Source organism: Rhinichthys klamathensis, unplaced genomic scaffold, assembly GCF_029890125.1.
Source record: "Rhinichthys klamathensis goyatoka isolate OS25496 unplaced genomic scaffold, OSU_Roscu_1.1 h1tg000181l_1, whole genome shotgun sequence".
Lineage (NCBI taxonomy): Eukaryota > Metazoa > Chordata > Actinopteri > Cypriniformes > Leuciscidae > Rhinichthys > Rhinichthys klamathensis.
Window position 1 is genome coordinate 580,025 of NW_026606709.1, and position 20,194 is coordinate 600,218.

The following is a 20,194-nucleotide window of genomic DNA, read 5'->3' on the forward strand; positions in this document are numbered from 1 at the left end:
CAGATTTTATGACGGTCTACATTGTTTCCTCTAGGATTTTTTCTGTATCCTGTAATGTGTAATGTGTGTGTGAGCGTCCCATCCTTCACAACCCAGATAGATAGAAAATATGTGGAAAAGATAAAAAGTGTACCTACTTATATACAACACTCGATGCCAGAAGCACGCGATGCAATATTTTCGACAAGATAATTACTGCCAAGACCGGCAACACGATAAATCTGAAGGCACTTAAAAGCGCATGGAATACACTTGAGAGTAAAAAGTTTATCCGTCTTCGACTGCAAGAACTGGAGCGCGTCACAAATGAACCGAAACTCAGCGTAACATTATAGGATACTTGACTCACAGACATGAGAAATAGGCCTATAGACGGTTAAAATATGTCTACTTTTAAACAAAACAATTAGAAATAAATAGTTTATGTAATCCAAATAGGCGCATGTGCGTGTTCATACTGCAGGAATGACGAGTCAACATCGCCATATTCTTTGCAGCCAACACACTCGGTAAACACTCGTTTATTAATAAAAAATTTAAAGATCTCCTTGCTATTTTTTCCCGACACATCCATAATCATTAGGCTACTTTCCCCAGTGCTTTATGTGTGCTGAGCGTGAGGCGCATATCCCGCACCTCAGTAGCCTACAGGTCCTTCTCAAAAAATTAGCATATTGTGATAGTTCATTATTTTCCATAATGTAATGATAAAAATTAAACTTTCATATATTTTAGATTCATTGCACACCAACTGAAATATTTCAGGTCTTTTATTGTTTTAATACTGATGATTTTGGCATACAGCTCATGAAAACCCCAAATTCCTGTCTCAAAAAATTAGCATATTTCATCCGACCAATAAAAGAAGTGTTTTTAATACAAAAAAAAGTCAACCTTCAAATAATTATGTTCAGTTATCCACTCAATAGTCAATACTTGTTCGGGAATTCTTTTGCAGAAATGACTGCTTCAATGCGGCGTGGCATGGAGGCAATCAGCCTGTGGCACTGCTGAGGTGTTTTGGAGACCCAGGATGCTTCGATAGCGGCCTTAAGCTCATCCAGAGTGTTGGGTCTTGCGTCTCTCAACTTTCTCTTCACAATATCCCACAGATTCTCTATGGGGTTCAGGTCAGGAGAGTTGGCAGGCCAATTGAGGACAGTAATACCATGGTCAGTAAACCATTTACCAGTGGTTTTGGCACTGTGAGCAGGTGCCAGGTCGTGCTGAAAAATGAAATCTTCATCTCCATAAAGCTTTTCAGCAGATGGAAGCATGAAGTGCTCCAAAATCTCCTGATAGCTAGCTGCATTGACCCTGCCCTTGATAAAACACAGTGCACCAACACCAGCAGCTGACATGGCACCCCAGACCATCACTGACTGTGGGTACTTGACACTGGACTTCAGGCATTTTGGCATTTCCTTCTCCCCAGTCTTCCTCCAGACTCTGGCACCTTGATTTCCGAATGACATGCAAAACTGAGCAAAAGTCCAGTGCTGCTTCTCTGTAGCCCAGGTCAGGCGCTTCTGCCGCTGTTTCTGGTTCAAAAGTGGCTTGACCTGGGAAATGCGGCACCTGTAGCCCATTTCCTGCACACGCCTGTGCACGGTGGCTCTGGATGTTTCTACTCCAGACTCAGTCCACTGCTTCCGCAGGTCCCCCAAGGTCTGGAATCGGTCCTTCTCCACAATCTTCCTCAGGGTCCGGTCACGTTGTGCAGCGTTTTTTGCCACACTTTTTCCTTCCCACAGACTTCCCACTGAGGTGCCTTGATACAGCACTCTGGGAACAGCCTGTTTGTTCAGAAATTTCTTTCTGTGTCTTACCCTCTTGCTTGAAGGGTGTCAATGATGGCCTTCTGGACAGCAGTCAGGTCGGCAGTCTTACCCATGATTGCGGTTTTGAGTAACAAAACAGGCTGGGAGTTTTTAAAAGCCTCAGGAATCTTTTGCAGTTGTTTAGAGTTAATTAGTTGATTCAGATGATTAGGTTAATAGCTCGTTTAGAGACCCTTTTCATGATATGCTAATTTTTTGAGACAGGAATTTGGGGTTTTCATGAGCTGTATGCCAAAATCATCAGTATTAAAACAATAAAAGACCTGCAATATTTCAGTTGGTGTGCAATGAATCTAAAATATATGAAAGTTTAATTTTTATCATTACATTATGGAAAATAATGAACTTTATAACAATATGCAAATTTTTTTAGAAGGACCTGTATATTTAATTCAATTCACATTTATTTGTATAGCAGTTTTCACGTTGTTTCAAAGCAGCTTTACAGAAAATGCATGTCTAAATTACAATTTAGAGTGATCTGTTATCAGAGGTGACTGAATGAAAATTTATTGAAATGCATTACACACAGTTTCATTGTTAAACAATGCATTACGTTAAGGCAGAAACAATGAGCTTATTGAGGTAAAGAATACATATTGTTAAATGATTAGGAAACATAGAAAACTTTAGCATTGGTGCTTTTTTACAGACTCAAAATATGAGTGTAAAAAAGTCAACAAACTGAAGAAAAAAATAGGTAATGTAATATTGTTAAAACGGATTTCCTAAAATTGGTATCGAAAAAAGTATCGTTCAGGAACCGGTATCGAAGTCAAGGTATCGGTATCGAAAATTTTGTTACGATACCCAGCCCTAATTATGGCTCATCAGCTATGAAAACCTTTTCACAATATTCTAATTTCGAATTTGGGGTTTTCAATACTGAAGATGATCTGGTTCAATTTGCGTGAAAATCGGAGCAACTGTCAAGGAGGAGAGGGAGAGAAAGGAAACAGATATTGACCATCAATAGTGAGGTGTGACTATTCTGTCTTCACTCAGTGGGGTAAACGTTTCTTATCAATTTTAAAAACCATTGAGCTGCTTAATATTTTTGTGAAAACAAAATAATGCATTGACCAGGATTCTTTTATATATACAAAGTTCAAAAGAACAGTATTTATTTGAAACATATTTGAAATATATTTTGTAACATTGTCTTTAACTGTCACGTTTGATCAATTTAATGCATCCTCCTTAGTATTACTTTCTTTACCAAAAAAAAGAGGATATTAAAAGATATTACCAGTAATTTGAACCGTAGTTTAGCTTCTCTCATTTTTAACTACATTTTTAACACTATACACGCATAAACAATACATTTTGTTAATGCATTATGAGAACAATGACAGCTCCGAAATTGTATCTGGAATGTTTCCAAACGTGAGCACATGCCCAAGGATTTTCATATTTCATCATTGCTCCATGAGGGCATGTCAAATGGCCCCAGCCAGGTGTGTTTATCTCATCAAAACCAGCATGGTGACCTGACTTCTAACCCGTTTCATGTGATGGATTTGTCCTTGACGTCATATTTCATAGTGTGAGCAGGTTATATATGAATGTTGCACTAAATCAAAAAAATTCCTCGGGGAACTTCAGGCCATATATCACAGTTGACAGAGGTTAGCAGCTGTGTCATCTGACAAGCTACAATCCTTTCCAAGAATCACTTACAAGTTAAGCCACTGCAAAATGTAGTACTAACAAAAGGAAACTTTTTGTTCATATATGTCAAAATAATGCGATAAAATATCTAATAGTTCAAGTGCGTGCCGAACTGTGGGTGGGGAATGGAAAGTTTTTTTTCAGAGAACCGTTACACCCCTAATTTTAACACGCATTCATTTTCTTTGTAAATGTTGTTTTATTGGTATTGTGTTCATCTTGTAAGGGTAGTTTCTAGGGGTGGGAATTGGCAAAAATGTGACTATTCGATAGTATTGCGATATTTGGGCCACAATTCAATATTGCGATTCTTAACATATTGCGATTCAGCAAGTATTGCTACTCGATTCTGCGATATATTGCGATATATACACTGCGATATATTCATGTCCCCCATATTATTCAAAGGCATTACAAAAAATTAGGAAAATAAGCCTGCTCAACTCACTTCAAATGTCACATTTAATTCTGTGAACATTATCTTCTACACATTAACTGAAGTGCAAAGACTTAGGTTCATAGTGCAAAAACTTTGTCCTTGAACATTCAGGACACAGGACCTTATTACAGGACAGGACGTAATTATTCTCTGAATTGGAGACCTCTCACATGAATGGTGTGCTCCCAGCACATAACTTAAAATTATTTAAATACAATTGAGTAACATAAAGCAGACATAATAGAGTAACGTAACATAAACCTGAGAATAATCATATGAATAATGTCAAGGTCTTCTCTTTTTGATGAAAACCAAAATTTACCCACACTTTCGATTTGAAAGAAGATGGAGCGTCGTGTACAACCGGTTGTGATGGTGAAGCCATTTTCATTTGAATTTGCTGTTGAATGCACGACAAAAAAGCATCGCAACAAGCGCAACCTTGTGGATGTAATACGCAAATGTAAATTATCAGAGTAAACCGAGAAAACCAATGGAGAAAACCCGAAAGTAAAACAGGTATTTTTATAATTAAATATTGCAATACTTTGCGATACTGTATCGATATAATTGCGTGCGCAAAATATCGCGATACTGAACAGAATCGATTTTTTCCCCCACCACTAGTAGTTTCCCTACAGTTGTTCAGGCTGCAGGATTGGCGAATTACTAAAGAAACGTTATCAGCAAGATGGTAGAAAACTGTACATTTCTAGTCTATTACCTGCTTCTTATACCAACGACTGTGTTGCTAAAGTGTGACGATATTGTATTGCAATAGGTATCACATAAATGTTAATTCCAAATCAAAACTAGTTAGCACATCATTTGTAATTGAGACAATATCTGGTTGGTTGCATTTAAAATAAAAAATAGATCTATGAGATGATGATAACTTATACGGGGTTGAAACAGGAAAGCAAGTGTCTTTTTTGTTATTTTCATCCTTACAGTAAACATAAACTACTTTCAAAAACATAAAAAAATCGTATTGACCCCAATCTTTTGAGCGGTAGTGTACATGTGCAGTCATTAACTAATTGCTTTAAAACCCATGTCATTTGAGCTATAAACGTAAGTTTATCTTTATTCAGTTGAAAGTCTTCATGAATAACATTCAAAGTCCATTTTACTTCAGACATATTATAGAGTAAAACAGGATATTCAAAAAGTATGACTTTAATAAATCCGAAAACATACTTTGAACTTTATTTTGATAACATATTTTGAACTAAGCATTTGTCTCCTATGTTTTATTACTTCATTGTATTTTTTTTAATTGGGCATTTGCCATGTTACTGCTCTGTATCGAGTATTTCACGGAAGGATGTTCTTCCTTTTTTCCGTACAAACAGGAAAGTGAGCTAAGGTTTTTAGATTTCACATCTAAAAATAGCTCAGCTTGTCTGTGCTATTTTTAGACACCCTGCAATACTTGGTCTGCCTCAGGTTTGTTTACTTTGACGTCACCCAAAAGTACATTCCAGGTCCTAGGGTGGATCATGTTAGTCATTTAAAGGCATACTTTAAGTGTAGATGATGTTGAATGCCCTTTGTTTGACTAATTCTGTAATATAATGATCTTTAATTAACCAGAGGTTTAATGTGCAACTGTTTCAAAAACTCCCACTCTCTAACTTTGGATATTCCTGCTCTATTTTCAAGAAAGCAGTTCAGGCAAGAGAAATTAAACTTGGATATGGCATTACTGGAGGGCCAGCTGGTCAGGCGAAATGACCGCTAAGGTCTGCGTGCTGCATTTTATGGACTGGAACTCAGTAATGTATTTTCTGAGTCTGATTTAGCACAGCTCAAGTTATGACTTCCCAGAGAAATTGAACATCCACATGGGATTATTGGAGAGCCAATAATAACTGAAAAATATTAAGGCATATTTTAGAAATGTTATTAACATTTGTACTATAATAAAAATTCTATAAACATAATAAAAAAAAAATATATATTATTAATGTTTCTCATTTCTTATTTCGAAGCACAGGGGAAATCTTCATGCTCTTCTGCAGGAAGTAACGACAGTTAAGATTTGAAAACTAGATATCAAGTTGCCAGAAATCAAGTGTTTAAAACAAGGTAGTGTTTCTATATCATTGATGTCATCTCCCTTTTCTGGTATGGTGTTTGAATGGTAGCCAACTAAAACTCAGGCATGTTACATTTGCTTCAATGTTTTCCATAGAATTGGTAAATTACATTGTAAGGTCAGCGGTTATTATTTAATTATTAAAAAACACATGGGACCTGAGAGCAGTAAATTTCCCGGAGGAAATTAAGTTGGCTAAAGACATCAATGATGGTATTTTAATACTACAGCATAGAGGTAATCAATTGTTTTTGAATAACAGCTGACTAAATTACATTTCTAGGTCTGTTTTGTGGGAAAAAATGGGAAACTCTTACATGTACTTTTGGTTACAAAGACTTGCATAAGACTGTCCCACGAATCAATACAAATGAAGAGACATTTTTTGGCAGCTCTAGCTTCCTGATGAATAGTTGGGATGGCTACCAATGTCAGTTAAGAGGATATAGTCTGCTGCCTTCATGTAAAATTACTTGACATGACTTGAATTGTCATGACAGTTTACTTTCATTTTACAATAAATAATTCAATTCGGAAATGTCTTTTATCACTGTTGCAACTCCACCACTCTGTGAATACTTAAACATGGTGAAGTCTCTGTAACTTATGCCATCTGATAATAACATTACTTAATATTGTTTACATAATGGTATTAGTTTATATAATGGTATTAGTTTATAAGAAAATTGGCATGCATATTTTTTGGTTTTTTTTATTGTTTTTCAGGAAATGAACAAATATTTTTTACAAGGAAGACTTATGCTTCTGTTGAGTCTCAGTGAGAGGATGACAAATCTGTGCCGACTTTACATTGTCAATGACACAGCTTCTTTCTTTTACAGAGAATATGGAAATTCAACCGTGGTTTTCATGAAGATAAATGTTTGAGGCATACTATCTAAATTCACATCTTCTGCTGTTCTTTTCAGAGGGCCATTAGAGCCACCAACAAAGAAGGAGATGGTGCCACTGGCCAAGAGGCCAGATGAATGGAAGGACCCCTGGCGCAGGTCTAAATCCCCTAGGAGAAGACCTGGTCTCATGGGTTCCCCTCCCCGTGGCCGCAGGCGACACAGGCCCTCTGGATCTTCAGTTTCTCTTTCCAATTCATCTAGGTAAGACAATAGTTTTCTAGCTAAAGGTATAGTTTACCTATTGTTTTATTATTACATGTTCATTTACATTTACCCTCATGTCTTTCCAAACCTTTCTGACTTTCTTTCTTTTGGAACATAAAAAGATATTTAGATCGATTTTTTTTTTTTGTCCATACAATCAAATACACTGTTTCGGACCCTACTGACTTTCATTATATGGTCAAAATAATTTTTCGAAATATCTTCTTTTGTCATACAGATTTGGAATTACATGAGAGCGAGTAAATAAATTAATTTTCATTTTTGGGTGAACTACCCCTTTAAGTTGCTTTTATGGTGGTTTTATTTATCTATTTCTCCAATTTTCCAGGTCTTCATCCCGGTCCTCATCGTTCACGGGTTCTGGCTCTTCCCGTTCCCGATCTCGTTCACGGTCTTCTTCAATGAGTTCCTACTCAAGTCACTCCTCTCAGCACAGCTCTTTCAGTGGAAGCCGCTCTAGGTAAGATATGATGATTTGTCATGGTCAAGGTCACTTTTATTTATGTAGCACCTTAAAACAGCATTACTGCTGACCAAGGTGCTTCACAGAAACACAATAAAAACAATAAAAACAAACGTCGTACAAATTACGTATACAATTTTGACTCACTAAGGCTACATATCCACAGTTATAGGCCTGAGAGAAAAGATGCGTTTTCAGGGCTGACTTGAATACATGTAAAGAAGAAGCTAACCTAACAGATTGAGGTAATGAATTCCACAGCCTTGGACCAAAAACAGAGAAGGCTTTATCACCTTTGGATTTCAAGCGCGAGTGTGAGATGGTTAATAATTTGTCAGAGGATGATCTAAGAGTTCTTGGTGGAGAGTATGGACAAATAAGGTCTGAGATATAAACTGGAGCAAGACCATGCAAGGCTTTAAATACAGAAGTCAAAACCTTGTACTCCAATTCTGTACTTGACCGGTAACCAATGCAAATGTGATAAAATAGGGGTGATATGGTCACGTTTTTTCTTCCCCATTAAGAAACGAGCTGCAGCATTTTGTACCAGTTGCAAGCGCATTAGTGAAAACTGGTTGATACCAGCATACAAAGCATTGCAATAATCCAGCCTTGTTGAGATGAAAGCATGAATGACTGTCTCTAGGTCGCCAAAAGATAAAATAGATTTCAATTTCCGTAGACTTCTGAGCTGGAAAAAACTGCCTCTGACAACAAAGTTTATTTGCTTGTCAAATTTTAACTCAGTCGACAACGACACCGTTTTTTTACATGAGTGCGAATATTGGCTTTCAGAGGTCCTAAATCAGAGGTCAGGCCATCTACCAAATGGGTAGCGCCAAATAAAATAACTTCAGTCTTATTTTCATTTAACTGAAGAAAATTATCACCCATCCAACTTTTAATGTCATTTACACAGGCTAATAAATCAGATAAGGACTTAGACCCAGATTTTATTGGAATGTACAACTGGGTATCATCCGCATAAATATGATAAGGAACCTGATGAGATTCGAAAATGTAACGAAGAGGGAGCATATATAATGAAAATAAAATCGGTCCCAAAATGGAGCCTCGCGGTACCCCCCCCCCCCCCCCCCCCCGTAACAGGAACAGACGATGAATGAAACTGACCTACCTCCACAGAGAAGCTCCTCTCAGAGAAATAGGATTCATACCACTCTACAGCTGAATTACAGATACCAGCCTCAGTTTTTAACCTGTTTAAAAGGATGCAGTGATCCACTGTATCAAAAGCTGCACTTAGATCCAACAATACAAGAACTGCACAATTTCCAGAATCCACAAATATCAAGTCGTTTACCACTCTTAACAAGGCTGATTTAGTGCTGTGCTTTGATCTAAACCCAGACTGAAACGGATCAAGTATATTATTCTCAATTAAGTAAGGGGATAACTGATTTAAAACAGCTTTCTCCAATACTTTAGATAAAATAGGTCTATAGTTATTAAGATCAGATGGGTCCAAATTTGCCTTTTTAAGCAGCGGATGAACTACTGCATGTTTGAAACAAGATGGAACGGAACTCGTCTGAAAAGAACTGTTGATGACAGAAATGATATTTGGTGCAATTGAGTCCAGAACTTCCTTTAGTAATGTAGTTGGTATAATGTCAAGTGAACAGGTGGTCGATCTTAAACTGGACACTATATTCGTTAGTTCAGAATGTGAGAACTGTCATGCTGATTTAATGACTTTCTGAACATTTAGTATACCACATTTATAAATGGCTGGGTTTTGCTGTGAATATTTGCTTTTATTAATCACTTTATTTTCCATTGTCTAGATCGCGATCCTTCTCTTCCTCACCCTCACCAACCCCCTCGGCACAAAGAAACGCTAATAAAAACAAAGCTGAGCAGCCTCCTGTTGCAGTGAAAGGGTAAATGCACACACTCATGCTTTCAAAACCCATTTGGTATATACACGTGCAAAAGTTTGGGGTTATTAAGATTTTTCTTCTTTATGAAAGATATACTTTTAGTCAGCAAGGATGCTTAGTGATGTGATTTTTCTATATTTTCCTACCTTAAAAATATGACCCACGTGAATTGCGGTAATGGTTACTATATGATGATTGAAATTGCAAAATTGTCTTAAACAATTGCTGAATAAGCTGCATAATGTTAAGTTTTCTAATACATGTATTTCATGCACGGACACCCTTAGCATAGCCAGGGTTCAAAGCGCCAAATGCGAGTAAAAATCAGCGTTGAAACGGTATTACTCGCCAGTTGAATTTTGACAATGCATGGTTGTGAGAATGAAATGGCTTAGTCATCAAATCGTTGTTGAAATTATATCCTTCTTTTTGTCTTTAGCTGATCACATGCCTGATTAAATTGATCAAACATGACAGTAAAGACATTAATAATGTTACAAAAGATTTTGATTTCTATTCCTCAAAGAATCCTGAAAAAAATGAATCATGGTTTCCAGAAAAATATAAAGCAGAACAACTGTTTCTTGAGCACCAAATCAGCATATTAGAATGATTTCTGATAATGACGCAGCTTTGCCATCTCAGGAATAAATAACATTTTAAATTATATTAAAATAGAAAACAGCTATTTTGAATTTTAATAATACTTCATTATTACTGTTTTTACTGTATTTTCTTTTAAATAAATCAAATAATTTGAGGCTTGGTGAGCGTAATGTACGACTTTGAGAAAGTTTTAAAAACCCCAAACTTTTGAACAGCTGTGTACTTCTAATCTATATCAACACAGCCAATTAAAGCAATAACACGGAGGGTTAGCCTTTTGGCTGTTTCTAACTTTAGTTATCAGAACAGAACCCATTTGTTCATTCACTGCATGCACGTGAAAATGCATATTTTCATTCAGCCACCCGTTGAAGCCTGGTGCACTGCCCCCTCCTCGCAGGGAGAAAGGACCTCCCAAAATGATGCCCAGTCCCTTGTTGCCTGAACAGCCAGGGAAACCACCCAAGCCAATCACAGAGGCAGGAAAGCCCCCCAACCCCCGTCCAGCTGGAAGACCTCCTGGACCCAGAGAACCGAGAGAACCCCCCAACATGAGAGAAGGACGTAAGAAAGAACGTCAACAGCACAACCCACCTCAAAGGTACAGCACACGTTACGTTCGTTCTGCCACTAACATAAACTATCGCTCTTTGCAAAGTTGTTTTATGGCCATTTGCAAGGATCGTCCACCCAAAAATGAGAATTCTATTATTATTATGTTGTTCCAAACTAGAGTTCTCAAAAATATCAATATTTCGATATGTTTTGATACTGAAATATCTGAAACGATTCCTATACTCCTTTTCTCCAGTATCGATACACCTACAGTGAGGAAAATAAGTATTTGAACACCCTGCTATAAGTTCTCCCACTTAGAAATCATGGAGGGGTCTGAAATTGTCATCGTAGGTGACAATTAGGTGTCCACTGTGAGAGACATAATCTAAAAAACAATATCCAGAAATCACAATATATGATTTTTTTAACTATTTTCTCCATCGGAAAGAACTCCAAAATGACAACAAAAAAAAGCACCATAACATTAAAAGTGGTCTTTTTGACTGGGAGTTTTTGATAATTGATGTATTTATTATTATTAATTTAGCCATTTTGGAACTTGTAGCAAGATTAATTGTTCATTAATAATTGATTTGTTAGCATTTACTTACTTTAATTTACATGAGGGTTAGTAATAAATAGTTGTAGAACTTTTTCTTTAAGGTTCTTTAAGGATTGCATCATCATAATAGCTGGAGGTTTTGTCTCTAGCTTGATAGTGTGCTTGTGTTTTGTTTTTGTTTTTTTGACATTTTGTGTTTTGAGTGTATTTGCATATGAACCATTATCCAGTGACCAGTGTTCTAGGCTGAACACGGCATGTTTGTGTGTTTGCGAGAGCGAGAGTGTCTAGAAAGGGCAATTTTCAGCATAAGGAAGCAGCATGTGATCAGTTCTGAGCAGTTCTGTAATCTGTAGCAGTGAGAGTGAAGTTTCACTGTGGATGTGGAATACCCTGTGTGGGTGTTTAGGAAAATCTCCTGTCCCGCTGGTTCTTATGCCTCAGCACAAAGAAGCTTTTGTTGACTTGTCATCGTTATCATAACTTCATTATGTCATGGCATTTGGCCAGATGCCGTTGCCGTTTAGGACACATTTGATACATCTGGAATTGTGGCTGGTGCTTGCCCATGCAAAACTTGTAAGTTCTTGCTCTGCAGTTGGGCATTGTGCGTGGTTGTTAGGTGTTTAATTGGCCATGTCTACAATATTTTTTCCTTATTTTGCCTTATTATTTGCCACTCTAAAATGGTAAAAAAATGATCACTCAGAAAAGAAATCACGCCTCGTCCTTAAAAAACTGCACCGCAGCTCCCGTGTTTGGATTGTTCAAGATGTCGTTTTGAAATGCTTCTGAAATTTCATTCACTGTAGTTCTCAACACATGAACAAGCACATATTTGTATGTGCACATATTTCATCGTCTTCAGATGATATATGGGCAAATAAAGACACGTCTGATCATGAACTCAATGATGTTATGAATTATTTTTATTCTTTCTGTGTTAAACGGATGCGTGTCAGTTGTTCAGAGATTGTAGTACTCTTAAAAGGTCTAATGATATTTTCATTACATTTATATGTTCTTCCTCGTTTTTCATATAGATCAATAGCTCTGAAAAGTTATGCTGATTTGTTGATATTTCTAAGAATAATTCATCAAAACATATTTGATTTGTTTATGATAGTTGTTAATAGTCTCTAATGATAAGATTTTTGAGTTTATTGTACTAGGGAGGGATGTATTTTTAAAACATATTTTAATAATCATTTGTCTTAATAATGATATTTTAAGTCTGTTTTATTGGTTATCTCCACTCTTCTCACCCTCTACACCCACTTTTCCACACTGTTGTGGAAATTGTTCAAGTCCTGAATAAAAGTATTCATTAATTTTATTTTGAATGGTATTGTATATAACTAGTTAAAATAATTGATGTGTGCTGATTCTGAAATGGTGTTTATTTTAAGGAAGTATGTAGTGTCTGTTATTTTGTTTCGACATACTCCCTGTAGATTCATTTTAATTGATGACTGGCTTCCATTTCAAAAATTTGTTGTACTGTCCATAGTTATTGTCAAAGAGGAACATTTTCGGTTGTCACGCAGAAGAATGTCAATTGTGACACGGATGCTTTGTATGTTCTTCCCTTTGCTTTGGATTTTTCACTTGCAGATTTGTAATGATTACAGAAATGTTCTGTTGTCTGAATGAACCTTGAACTGTAAACTGTCACCACCCTTTTTTGAGAAGACATCGGAACTTGAATGGTTGTAATTCATGCTTTGTAATACAGACCCACCCTAACTTTGGTCTCTACAAACAAGACAGCTCAGCAGATTATTGCAGAAGTGAAAGTCAGAAAATGAAAGTGTAAAAAGTTTGTTTACTTTAAAGCAGACCTAAACATTTATTTTATACAAAATATATATTTTACAAAATAATTTGGACTTTAAAATTGCTATTAAAATCAAAGCCTATCTAACCAAGTTGCTTTCCACTTTTGAAGTTGATATCACAAAAATTGAGCCCGCTAAAAGGTTTTAAAATACTGTTTCCATGGGAAAGCAATATACAATTTCAATTTGTTTTCACAGGATGAATTGTATATGATTTAAGATGATTACTAAAATATGTGATAAGGCAATAAAAAAAGAGTGACAAGAAACGGACCAGAAACAGGCATATACATATATGAAACAAGTAATTTGTATAAGAGCTCTTGCTTCAGTTCACTATCAGATAGTTGATTCAGTTACTGTTCTGACAGCTTCAGAACAGTTAATTCAGTGAAAGATTCCAACCAAAGTCTGTAACTGTAAGAACCGGTTCGTTCTTAAACTGCACCATTTATTAACTATACTAATTCTGTCTCCAGTGCTTGACCAACATTTCATTGTCTCTCTCTCGCTTTCTCTTTTTCTCCTGCAGGCAAACAGTGAGTGGCAGTGTAAGTGCCAGCAGTTTATCTGGCTCCAGCTCAAAATCCCATTCCTCCTCCGCCTCACTCTCCCGGTCCCGTTCCGGATCGCACAAGTCTAGGTATGGGATGCACACAGACAGTAGTCTTCATTGAAAAGTTCAAATGTAAATATCATGGTATAACCGAATGTCTGTGTGGTTTCGCAGGTCTCTGTCGGTCAGTAGCGTGTCATCTGTATCGTCGGCCTCATCCAGCAGTAGCTCGGTCAGGAGCGCTGACTCAGAAGACATGTACGCTGACCTGGCCAGCCCCGTGTCTTCCGCCAGCTCCCGATCACCCACTCCAGGCCATGCCCGCAAAGAAAGGGGCCCTCCACGGGACAGGGGGCCCAACAAAGACAGAGGTACTGTGGCTCAGTGACTGTCACATTTGATGAGCATTTGTCGCATTTTTTGAAGTATGACTATAACAGGCCATACATATCATTTTGTTATTGTAAACTAAAACTTTTTTTGAATTAGAATTAGATAAGAATTAGTTGAATTAGAATTTACATACATATTAGATGTATGTAAACATATTACATTAAACATATTAGATTAAAAACTAAATTTCTATAAAATAACTGTTGTGTGGTGTCCTTTCAAGGAAAACCTCCAAAGAAAGAAGAGCCTTTCAGAGATGAGCGGAAACGAGTGGACCCCTCCGGTCTCCCCCCCAAAACCAGCTCTGGCATGCCTAGATCTGGGAACAGAGGTCACCCCATGCACCCGCCGCCTATGGGTCCTCCAGGAGGATACGGCTCTCACAAGGACATCAAACTCACCCTGTTAAACAAGGTAAATGGGGAAGGCGCTTTCACGTTCAGGCAGCTGTGTTGAAGTGCATGATGGATCAATGACTTCTTTATTCCTCTTTGGCCAGCAGCAAACCGACAGAGGCAATAGGAAAAGGTACTTTCCTGCCGATAAAGAGCGACCCCCTTCGCCTCTCAGCAAGAGGATAGCGCTGTCACCTGACAGAGGTAAACAACACATGACACCTTTACTGTCCATTAGAAAACCCCTCCAAAAATCTGATATCTGAGCAGATACTGTTGTGCTTAAGCTCTTTGCTCAAAAGATGTCCAGAAATAAGAGGTGGTGCACCACATTGCAATCTGCTCTCTCGGTTCCTCAAGCATCACTCTCTGATTTTTCATTAGGTCGAGACAGGAGAATGCCTGGACGACCCCCGTTGTCTCCCAGAATGGATCGGCCCAAAGGCCAGGGTCCTCGGCCCATGCCTCCACAAGGAGAAAGGTACCCACTGCCACTTTCTTTTGTCACACTCTTCTGAATATCCCTTCAAATATATGGTGATTTCCATCAATTCACAAGTTCTTGTCTGAAAATGTTTTTGCTTGTATGTAAATGTATTCATAATTGCCCTCGATATGGTATGTTCGTATAGATAACGTGCAGATGTCTCATATTCTTTAAGTTGAGCAGTGACTGAGTTATTGTTGTTATTATTAGTCCAGCTTTTATTAAAAAAAATCCCCATGTTTGGTCCGCTTTAGTTCCCTTTTTATGTGCATGGTGGATCAAGGTGTTTTATAACAAAAGCTTTATCATTGTGACTAAGACTAAAGATTTAAAAATATCCCATGTTCGTAATTCTTAGTTCTTCTCTCTCCAGGAAGCGTCCTCTATCTCCTCCACCCAAGTCTTCTGGGAAAGGCCCTGCTGCCGTGTCTGCAGGTAAACCTCCTGCGCCCGGGGCCGGATCCGGTTCTGGCTCCGCTTCTAGTTCTGGCTCAGGCAAGCCGAGCAGCACCCTTTCTCGCCGCGAGGAGCTGCTGAAACAGCTAAAGGCTGTCGAGGACGCCATAGCCCGCAAAAGGGCCAAAATCCCTGGGAAATAATAAACCTGGCATCATCCAGCTTCTGGGACATCCATTTTTGCCCAGTGTTTGCCAGAAATGGGGAAATGGTTGCCGTTCTGAACTCTAAGGATGTCTCACATAAATGTCCTAGGGAAAAGAGACCGCAGTTACATTTCTGCTTGTTTTGCCCTCAGAGAGAGGTTGTTTAGATTTTATATCGATGTGATAAAGTTGAGAAGTGGCGCTGTTCACTTGTTTGTTTTCACAGGAGGATGGAATCTTTACTGTAGTGTCTCAAAGATAAAAAAACACAAAAAAAACCTGTACATTCAGTGCTCATTTTTGCTCTTCATCCTGCCACAATCCCTTCTCTCTCGTATTCTAGTTGCTTTTTCCCTCACTCCTGTTATTTTATGGGGCGAGTTACTGTGGACAGGCGTATACTTAAGGTGTTTGGACCATCCTGGATGCATCTGCGCATTTGACGTCAGTCCTACTCAATCAGAATCTAGAACTGCTTTTCCAGAGCCTTTACAGTCTGAAAAGTACACCTTAACTCCTGATTTTGTGTATCCGCCATCATGTGTTTAGCCATTACTGTTTTTCACCATGTACAACTACAAAGCCAGATGATACAATACCTGTTTGCTTAAAGTGTATGATCCTAGAGAACCAATGGCAGTGATGTGAAGTATTGCTTTTTTAAGATTCTGCATTGTTCCCTCCCCCCCTCCCCTAGCTTTTCAAGTGAAAACCTCCATTTTATTTGTCCCTCATTTTTAGTTAAAAGTGTGAGAGGCTGCAATGGGGACACCTGGAGATCAGGAATAATTCCGTCTAGCTTTTTGTGACAGAAAAAAAAGCTTCTAAATAAACTATTTTGATAAAGAGAATAAATCTGTTGAAATGGTTCCTCTTTGATGGAAAGATGACTTTCCCCATCTGTGCACATATGAAGGTTTGTTTCTGCAGAGCATGTGCACATCTGCATCATCGGTTTGTGGGCTTTTATTTGATTACATGGCTCTGTTTGTTGTTCCACTGTCCTCCTGCAGCTTAGTATCAACACCTAAATCAAATTAGTGAGATCATTCATTGACGGGGTTGGAACATTATTCATCTTCCTTTGTTTGTACATTTTTACGTCACAAGTTGTAAGAGTTAAATAATCTGTAATACTCAGGACTGCACCCACATTCTTTCATGAGTCATTTTAAATGATTAGGACATCATGAAATTACTGCGGTGCACAAGTGTCATTTAGTGTCAGTGCAGCTGAATACAATATAAAATGCTGTTGGCTTCAAATTATTGGGAGCTTAAAAAATGCCCAAATCCACCTTCAGACCTCAAACCTATTTTAAATGCTTATGTCCTCACAAATTGCAAGCCGAATGGAATCCGCATATAGAGAAACTACAAAGTCAATCCTGTGGTTGGTGGACACCATTATCTACACTTGCTGTCAAATAAGCCACTCCAGACTAACCAATACGGTTTTGTTAATGGGCGATTATGCCCCTCTTGCTCAAGTCCTTTATTGCTGAAGCATATTTTGATGGAGTGATGTCTTGACACTTTACTGTTCAGTTGACTCTTATGAAAGGATTTTTAATGACGTGAGACCAGATTTAGTTTTGGAATTGGTATCAAAGATAAACTCTTGTAAATGTTTTTTTTTTTACTTTCCCTATTATTTTATATTTTTACTTTTTATATCACTTTTTGTTCACCATGAATATAGCTCTGGTAGCTGGCATCTTTAAATTAAAAACAAACAAATAATTGGGTCATTGTATAAATCAGAAGTAGTAAAAAGTTTACTATTAAAAATATTTAAAAATTAAATGGTTTATTAATAAATATTAGATGCATATTAGAAATAACTGAATACTACAGTTATTTCAAACTAATAGGAAAGTGATGATTATTATAGTGTCTAAATGTTGATGTTGTGTCACATTGTGTGATTGAATCATCAGTTTCACATTCTCCGTAGAATGTATAGAATTTATGCATGAAGCTTAGGGGACTCCTGGGGAGATGTTTTTCTGAGTGGCTGATCATGATGTTGGGAAATTCACTTGGTCTTGTCACGTGATGGCAACCCCACAGAAAACTGCTATTAAAGCTCATTTAAGTTAATGAATGACCTGTTATAGAGGACTCTTTTATCATGTCCAAAACATCCAGGGGGCTCCCACAATTTATGTCCACGTTTACTGTTCCAGAGATTTGAAAAGGTCACGAAATGCTCAGAAAAAGGGAAATTTTCTCCATCTGAATATTGCTGATACCTCTCCATATTAATGATTTAAGCCTTATCATGAAATGCAGGGTAAGTTTGGAAAATGTTTTATATGACTAACAGATGTCTTAGGCTTCTCTTGCATCACTTCTTTTTAATGATATTAATGGAGCTGATAATTAAAGGATAGTTGTTTTTTTAAAAATAAAAGTTTAAGTTTTACATCTCCCCTTTCCTATCAAAGAAGATAGAATGTACAATTATAAATTACTGAAGTACCACGTTTTAATGAATGAAATCGTTTTCTTATCACTTATAATAATTGTATTTTAAGTGTATTTTAAGTGTATTTTACAATAACTCTCTCTCTCTCTCTCTCTAAATATATATATATATATATATATATATATATATATGTATATATATAAGTGTATTTTAAAACACAATAATTGTGTTATTAGTGATAACACTCACACTTTCTTATTCGTATCAGTCATATTTAAAAGTTCAAATCGTGATGGTCCTCATTTGAGTTAATAACTGAAATCATTTTACAGCTGCTAATGAATAGGGGGAAAAAATAAGTTAAGGTCCGAAGGATTTTTTTCAAGATGCTTTTGTAAATAGCGCTTCATATGAAAGAGGAAGCACGGAAGTAAATATTTATTACTATTTCCTCATAGACTCGGATTTTCCCTGGCGATGGACAACAGGTGAGTATAGTATAAAAGCTCTCAGCATGAAGGCTATAACAGTCCAGAGGCCACAACCTGAGCATTGATCTGAAGCATCACTCTTGAGTTTTGATAATAAAATAAAGTCTAATCAAATTATGTTGGTAAGTAAAAAAAAGAAGTTTTAAGTAGATCCATATTTTACAAAGTATTTCGTCTTAACCTATGAAATATATTCTTTTTCTTCATAAAGAAATTGATGTTACACGCTGCTTATTTTACTTATTTATTCTTTGCCTTGCAGTTTTCGCTGTTTTTTGGAATATTTTTCTTGTTGTCGGAGAACATCGTGGAAGGAAGAAATATGGGATGTTTCTTCAAGGCACACAACAAGCTACTCGAAGCTTTTCTTCCACACGCCGGACACCCGCATCCGAAGGCCACCAGTCATTCGGCGGACTCCTGCGAGAAAGCCGCTCAGTCTTTAAAACACGTCAGCGAGCGCTCACTCTCCCCCTGGCGGACAAGGTAAATATAGCTCTCGCCACCACATGTAATCAGAACACTGTTCGGCAGTGAAGCATTGCTAATGACGTAATCGAACCAGCCTCCATATAATCTCAACCATATATATATTTAATTATTTATTTATACCTATAACAAAAATTAATGGGGGATATTTTTTTAAGTACAAATGACTTGGATGTTTAAGTCATTTCAACTTAAATTACATTAAACTGAAAAAATAGATGAATCTTGTATAACTAAAAAAAATTTTTTTAATTGGTTAACTTATTTTGATGAGTTAAAGCAATGTAAAAATATATGTTGTCATAACTTATTGATCATATAATTTTTTATACTGGCCTGTTTTGTAGTGTTCAAATAACTATACAACATACAATAAAACAGTTGTGTATATGTATTGTAATATCTATTGAATTTCACCAAATTTAGTTACCTGCTACAAGACTCATGCCTTTCTATCTGTTGTATTTTCAGCACTGTGCACAAGCCAGATATGTACCCCAAATCATATGAGGAAGCAAAGTGTTTGTGTGAAGGATGCATCATAAACGGGGTTGAGAATATGACCTACAACTCTGTGCCCGTGCAGAGATCTCTGTTATTCCTGAAGAGGGTCCCATGCCCGTCTGACCCGAACAAATACTCTTTAGAGTATGAACATGTGCTAGTGACTGTGGCCTGTACCTGTGTGGTCCCTCGCCAGTAAGAGAGGACAATATAAACCAAACCCGTAGAGATGAGTCTCATGTACCATGTCGTGTTTGTTTTAAAATGCAATTTTTGATAAGGTACTTACATTTTTTATATGCTTATATGATTAAGCTGAAAAGGTTGCATGTGTCACATGTTTTTAATACTTATAAACCAACATAGTTTTTCTTGAAGGAAGATATATTTGTATTATTGTAAAACACTACTTTATTTAGAGCATTATTTATTTATATAATAATAACTTATTTATTGTTTATTTAACTTTTGTATAAATTATGCAAATATGTGAACTTTTGATCTTGTGCAGCTGTCCTTTTATAACTCTGTCAATGACAGGAATAGTTATATCAAGTTTGTTTCAGTGATGATGATAAAATGTGTTGCAATTTGTCCAAAATTCAATTTGTCCAAATGGTATTATGTTGAATAAAATCTATGCTGATCTTAATTCATTCATTGTTTCATCATATTTCACCCTAAATATATATTTAAAAACTGTTTTGTAAATAAATGTTAA

At 36.9% G+C, this 20,194-nt stretch overlaps 2 protein-coding genes across 7 annotated transcripts in view; both read left to right on the forward strand.

Annotated features, from left to right (window-relative positions):
* zc3h18 (zinc finger CCCH-type containing 18) overlaps positions 1-16,413 on the forward strand; it is a 54,494-nt gene extending 38,081 nt beyond the window's left edge. The window contains exons 10-19 of one of the 5 annotated variants that reach the window (XM_056261161.1): positions 6,982-7,167; positions 7,520-7,651; positions 9,466-9,561; positions 10,529-10,779; positions 13,666-13,768; positions 13,856-14,052; positions 14,298-14,488; positions 14,574-14,673; positions 14,854-14,950; positions 15,330-16,413. In XM_056261161.1, the coding sequence (XP_056117136.1) occupies positions 6,982-7,167; positions 7,520-7,651; positions 9,466-9,561; positions 10,529-10,779; positions 13,666-13,768; positions 13,856-14,052; positions 14,298-14,488; positions 14,574-14,673; positions 14,854-14,950; positions 15,330-15,555 (1,579 nt within the window). In that variant the 3' untranslated portion in view covers positions 15,556-16,413. Of the gene's footprint in view, positions 1-6,981; positions 7,168-7,519; positions 7,652-9,465; positions 9,562-10,528; positions 10,780-13,657; positions 13,769-13,855; positions 14,053-14,297; positions 14,489-14,573; positions 14,674-14,853; positions 14,951-15,329 lie in introns of all 5 variants that reach the window. The other 4 variants (XM_056261163.1, XM_056261162.1, XM_056261164.1 and 1 more) reach the window with 4 other exon arrangements.
* Positions 16,414-18,545: 2,132 nt separating this feature from the next.
* il17c (interleukin 17c) lies at positions 18,546-20,029 on the forward strand. Of its 2 annotated transcripts, XM_056261202.1 has the most exons (3): positions 18,546-18,602; positions 18,743-18,966; positions 19,441-20,029. In XM_056261202.1, exons 1-3 carry the CDS (start codon positions 18,597-18,599, stop codon positions 19,670-19,672), a joined length of 462 nt encoding a protein of 153 aa, XP_056117177.1. In that variant the 5' UTR covers positions 18,546-18,596; the 3' UTR covers positions 19,673-20,029. The 2 variants fall into 2 exon arrangements, with proteins under 2 accessions (XP_056117177.1, XP_056117176.1); XM_056261201.1 differs by lacking the exon at positions 18,546-18,602 and having other exon boundaries at positions 18,649-18,966.
* Positions 20,030-20,194: the final 165 nt, after the last annotated feature.